The sequence below is a fragment of the Salvia miltiorrhiza genome, chromosome 3, assembly GCF_028751815.1.
Source record: "Salvia miltiorrhiza cultivar Shanhuang (shh) chromosome 3, IMPLAD_Smil_shh, whole genome shotgun sequence".
Taxonomy (NCBI): domain Eukaryota; kingdom Viridiplantae; phylum Streptophyta; class Magnoliopsida; order Lamiales; family Lamiaceae; genus Salvia; species Salvia miltiorrhiza.
Genome location: NC_080389.1, coordinates 15,914,889 through 15,920,998, shown reverse-complemented (window position 1 = coordinate 15,920,998; position 6,110 = coordinate 15,914,889). Strand labels below are relative to the sequence as shown.

The 6,110-nt window shown below is 42.2% G+C and overlaps 1 protein-coding gene across 1 annotated transcript; it reads left to right on the top strand.

Annotated features, from left to right (window-relative positions):
* The first annotated feature begins 1,633 nt into the window (after positions 1–1,633).
* LOC131018450 (uncharacterized) lies at positions 1,634–3,352 on the top strand. Its single transcript, XM_057947171.1, has one exon. It carries the CDS (start codon positions 1,634–1,636, stop codon positions 3,350–3,352), a length of 1,719 nt encoding a protein of 572 aa, XP_057803154.1.
* Positions 3,353–6,110: the final 2,758 nt, after the last annotated feature.

Below are 6,110 nucleotides of genomic sequence, written 5' to 3'. Positions count from 1 at the left end.
TGTTTTCTGAACCACGTAAAAATTCTTTGTGTTCTTACTTATTTTTATATTCAGTATTTGCGCATATCTTTGTTTCTCTAATACTGACTAGCTGGAAAGAGTAACAGCTGATACGGCTAGTGTCTGTTTGGTGCCATTATTCATGTCTTTCTCTTGGGCTCATGTTGCCTTTGAAGAAGTGTGAACTTCTCCAAAAGATCATCATAACTCTCCTTATTGACAACTGCAATCCTCTTTGTTGAGCTCCGATCATTTGGCCATTGGTAATTGTTTGAGGCTATCTCCTCAATCACCCTATAAGCCTCTTTGGTATCCGGATACAGCATACATCCTCTGGCTGTAGCATCCACCATGCTCATTGTGAGACTAGTCAAACCATTGTAGAAGAATGATTTGTTGCTCCTATGTGGAACCATGTTGGGGGCAATGTCTCAAATCTTTCAAGGCTATTTCACTAACTTTAATATTCCGCTGCTAGAGTTATAGGTTTAACTGATCATTCCTTCGATAGTCAGTTGAATGAGTAACTCTACTCTGTTTTACTTACGACTGAAGCTTTACTTGGACGGAAGTTAATTGACCAGCTCAATTAACTGAAGTCACCCACTGAACCTCTGTTTCAGTTTCAGTCGTCACCCCTTGTCAACTGAAGCGTCCATATTCAAAGTAGTCAAACTGTCTTTCAAAATAAAGGTGTTGGTTTTAAGTAACCTTGTTTCGAAAATAGCTTACAGGTGTATTCCCCCCCATACACCTGTCCTTTCAACCCTCAGGGGACCCAATAATTGGTATCAGAGCAGGTTGTTCGAAAGAACAATTTGTTTTGATCAAAGTTCTACTGAACTAGATCCTGTACAAAAGGGTTGTCAAAAGATTTCAAAAGTTTTCAAAACTTTTTACAAAACTCTTCTTATGTGCTATGTGCTCTTATTTATCTGTGATCTTTGCTTATGCCATAGTTACTAATCCGTGATGATCACAGCCGAAATGATATTATAGTTGTGTAGCTCAGGAAAAAGTTTCTCTCTCCACTCTGAGAGAGTGCGCACAGCCCACGGGCTTGACCTTCACGTCCTCCGATTCCCATTTACCGGCGACCGGTCCGTCCCCACCGCCACCCGGCGTTCGGCCCCTCCGCCTCCGATCTGCAAACTAGGTCGAAAATCGGAGAAATTGCGCAGCCCACGGGCTTTGACCTTCACGTCCTCCGATTCCCAATTAACGGCAACCGGGCCGTCCCCACAGCCAAACGGCGTTCGCCCCCTCCGCCTCCGACGTCTCCCTGTCGCCACTGGAGAAGGTCCGATCCAGCCGCCGCAGCTGAAGAAGCTCTGCCGCTGCTGCCAAAGACTCCTCTCCGCCGCTGAAGAAGAGATCTCCAACATCTTCTAGATCTAGATCTGAGCACCGATCGTCGCGCCTTCTCCAGAGACCGCCTGCTTCTGCACCGGTCGCCTGCTCCAGAGCCTGCATCGCCGCCTGCATCTGCACCGCGCCGCCCCACCCTTCCGGCTCACCCTTCCGGCGGATGGCCTCCAGTTCGCCGATCATCGGTCGAGACAAGGGGGGTCTTAATCTTCCCCCGGTTTCTTCCAACTTTGATGTTCGAACTAAACCTGATCTCTCCCATGGTATGCGTCTGCCTCCCAGGGGGTCGGGTACTGATTCCGACGCGGTTGCCGTCGGACTGCGATCTACTGGTAATTCATCAAATCTGACAAATAAGCAACCTACCCAGATTCTCACTTATTCCGACATCGTTAGCATCTCCCCTAAGCATGACGATAGAGTTTCTTATGCGGAGGCTACTGGCAAGAAGCCGGTGAAAATACCGGATTTGGCTGCTCACATTTTTCATGATCTGCGGCCTACTAAGGAGGGCGATCAGTTCTCCCTCAAAATACCGAAGGATCTATATCTTAAGGAGATTAAGGCCTTTGAATTTGCTTTGACAGGACGTTTGTTTCTTCAGAAAGGAGACAAACCGAGATCAACTATGGAACTAAAGTGGGAACTTCAGAGATTATGGAGTTTAGCCTCTGATTGGCAACTAATTCCTTTGGGAAAAGGTTATTTCACTCTCCGATTTACTACGGCTGAAGATAAGGCTACAGCAAAGGGAAAGGCAGTTTGGGAGCTCTCAAAAGGGCTCCTCCGACTCCGTGAATGGACTCGAAATTTTGATCCTTTCAAAGAGAATTCCCCTTTGGCGGACGTTTGGGTTCGCATACACTATCTGCCGATAGAATACTGGAACCCACAGGTTATCTCTGGAATTGGCAGATATTTGGGTCACCCCTTAAAGATCGATGGAGCGTCGGCACGACGTGACTTCGGACAATTCGCTAGAATCCTTGTGGAAATCGATATGTCGCAAAATCTACCTTCTGCTCTATTAATTGATGGTGAGGATACATCATTCCATGTTGAATTTGTCTTTGAAAATTTGCCTCTTTACTGTGGTCGTTGCAAAATTACTGGGCATTCTCAAGAAACATGTCGAAAAAAGCGACGTGTGGAGCCGGTAGCTATTCAGGAAAATCTGACGGCTGCTCCTAACCATCAGTCTGGTGTGGTGAATCATAAACAATGGCACATTGTGGAGCAGGGCAAGAAGGTTTTTGTCCCAATGGTGCAAACCACGGGGGCACAACAGAACACTTCTAGTTTTGGCCATTTGGCGACGGGGGTGCATCAGCATGATTTCCAGAATGAAGGCCATGAGATGGCTGGCAGTAGCCCAGTTCTGGATTCCCAGAGGGTTGACGATCATGGCTCGGAGGAGAGAGCGTTATACGAGCCGGAGGCAGCGGTGTTGGTTTCGGTTGATCAGGAGCTTGATAAGACAACTGGTAGTGAGGATGAGGTGGACGAGGATATTGAGATGGAGACGCCGATTGGGGATCCGACTGAGATTGTTACGGCTGCTGCTGATTTGGATGAAGCTCAAAATTCTGAGCAAGCTGGAGACTTGGTTGGTCAGCAGGCTAAAAAACTGGATGGTGATTTGGGTGGGCAAAGCAAAGACTCGCACACTACTGCTCCAGAAGATATTGATAGTCGTATCAGTCGGTTAGAGGCGCAGGTTAGCCAAGGAATGCAAATTCTTGTTGAGCAAGCACCGCCTAAGCGACGTGGACGTCCTCCAAAGGGTATGGAGCGTCCGCGCGTTCCGCAGACTCAGGAAGATAGCATAAAAAGCCGCCTCAGAAATGCGGAGGAAATGGGTCAGAAGCCGAGTGACTTCGTCATTGATCATAGCAGAAGTGCTAGTTTGCGTGTTATGAATAATATCGCCAAAGGCCGTTGGTCGGAGGAAATGGAGGTAGATGATTTTTTGAATGGTTTTTAGAGCGCTTTTTGCTTTGTTTCCTGTTTGACGAGCTCCTTTTCGAGTCTCGGGCCTCTAGTCTGCATTCTTGTGCTTTCAAAGGCTTTTTTCTTTTTCTTTTTATAAAAAACCTCAATTTAATAGTTACTAATCCGCTCTTTCAGCTCTCTCTCTCTCCTTGAGATCGACTCAACGACTGAAGTCAAGAAGAAAGTCGACTCACACTGATGAACGGATCAGCCCTCAGAAAGAAATTTGTGCTCTAAAGATTTTATTTCTAATGGATTCATCAGCGTATTGTCATCCAGATGAGATTGTTCTAACACTTGAAGGGATGATCAAAAATTAAGTTTAGGCAAAGGAATTAGGAAGCTAATTGCTCCAAGTCCATTCACACTCATTCAACTGGAAGACATAAGCTTCATCAAATCTGAAGAAAAATGAGCTGATCAAGAACCACTTTAGAAGATGCCAAAAATGCAACTGAAGAATCAGAAACAAAAGTCAAATCTACCAGCTGCATCTTTCAGTCATCTAAAGTAAGTTCATCAACTGAAAGAATGTTCACCAAGACATGAGAAGGTCAATTATGTGAATCAAAGTCAACATCAATTCTGGCCAGGTTATCCGAGGCAGCAAAGGGGAAATCAACCTGACTAGCTTAGCAATAGGAATCACCAGAATTTCTCCTACGGCAATCTGAGTAATGTTTTACAGCCTCTGCACGGTTTTTCGGTCTCTAGTGGATGATCCGTCAATGTGCCTAGAAGGCGTCACTTGAGGAAATGGTGCAGCAGTTGTTGGTTCAGATAGGGCAGACAGGAAACAAAATGGCCAACATTGAGAATACTGTTTCTGATCTAGCCAAGAGGATAAAGATGTTTGGTCAGATTGTTCACATAGTAGCTGCTCAACACAAGCCAAAACATGCAGAATTCAAGCAAAATACCCAATGCAAGGCAATTTTCGCTGTCACAATGACTTCGAGACGTGATGAGACAAGCATGGAGCATGAGTATCCATATGATGAACCATACAAGGCTCATGTCCCACCAAGAGAATACGTCCCCAGCGCCTCGTTTCCTCGTAGATTGATGAAGGGGAAGTAGAATATTGGAGATGATAGAGAAGGTGAATGCCGAAACGCCTCCACTTGAGGCATTGCGTGAGGATAAGAAGAAAGTTGTCTTCCTCGAGAAGACATGTGATGAGAATGAGACAATTCCATTGGCACAAGAGTGTTGCGCTGAGCTGCCTGTGAAGCTACTACCAGAGAAGAAAGATCCAGGTAGCTTCACTATAAAATGTGAGATTGGAGGTGAGCTCTTTCCTGAGGCTTTATGTGATTTAGGGGCCGGTGTCAATGTGATGTCTATTACTATTTTCAACCGTTTGAGAATTGGAGATTTCAAGCCGACCCCTGTGGTAATTCAAATGGCAGATCGATCAATGGCGAAACCTAAAGGCATGATTGGGGAAGTCTTTGTGAAGGTTGACAAGCTCGTCTTCTGTACAGACTTCTTGGTTCTCGACATGCTGGAAGATGAGAATCCTCCGTTGATCCTTGGTTGATTGTTTCTAGTTACGGGGCAAGCTCTGATAGATCAATGTGACGAATGGAGACATCACTTTTAGAGTGAATGATGCGCATGAGTTTCCTGCCTCTCTTCGTATTAGCCAGACTGCTACGTCCGTTAAATTAAGCACTTGTTGGGAAGGTATAACCTAGCTGTTTTCTTATTTTTGTTCTTCTTTCGCCTTTTTCTTTTGGTTCTTTTTGTTTATTTTCTTTTCTTTGTTTTGTTTCTTTTGAGGAGAAGATCGCAGAAGAACTTGAAAGATGTAGAGTTTTGGAGTCTCGTCCATACCACCACGTACTTTAGAGCATATTTTACTGTGAGTAGTGACACACATATATTTATTATTTAATATCACTATTATAATTAAAAATTCGCTACGAAAGGTTGATAAATCTGAAATTATGGCGTATAATTTTTTAGAACTTCAATTTATTAAAATAAAAATTAAGTATGATTAAGAATATTATAATTAATTTATGTTTTATAAAAACTTAGTATTAAGAAAGTAGGTTTAACAATTGGAAACTCAGACCCTAAAAATTGTTGGGATACTAGATCTCATTCGATTCAACATGGAAACATATGCTTCACTGAAAAAAAAAAAAAAAAAGAAGTCAAGATGTATAAAAATTAACCATTCAGGTTAGATATCCAATAAAATAAGCAAAGGGAAATTTAAAGTAGTATTGATTATTAGAAAATATGTCCTTCAATTTTCATTTCCGAATAAATTCGTGCAAGAATAATTTTTTCTTCTTCAATATAATTTGAAGCGTTTTTATACGACATAAATAACCAAAATGTTTACAAATAGAATGAAGTAATATTTATCTTCCTTAAATCGGTAATTTTTTATACAAGATCTTTATTCACCATACTTGATTGAATAGTACTATAAGCCAATATGAAAATTATAGAATGTAGTTAACTATAATATTTAATGAAATATCTTGAATTCGTATTTGAAACACTATATAAATGCGAGGAAAAGACTTTTCAATATATAATTTCAGTGCAAGCATTCATCGTCAAAATATTTAACATGGCTTCTCAAAAGTCGACTTTTACAATCATCTTTTTGTTAATGATAGTTGATGGTTAGCATATCTTCCTGTAATGTGTTAATTATGAGCTTCCTTTCCTTTATTTAAGTAGCAAATTTTATTAGACTTATAAATATAATGGTTTTTATAGATTAT

Coding starts and splice junctions, on each gene's coding strand:
- LOC131018450 (XM_057947171.1), top strand. CDS start 1,634: ATGCGTCTGCCTCCCAGGGGGTCGGGTACTGATTCCGACGCGGTTGCC.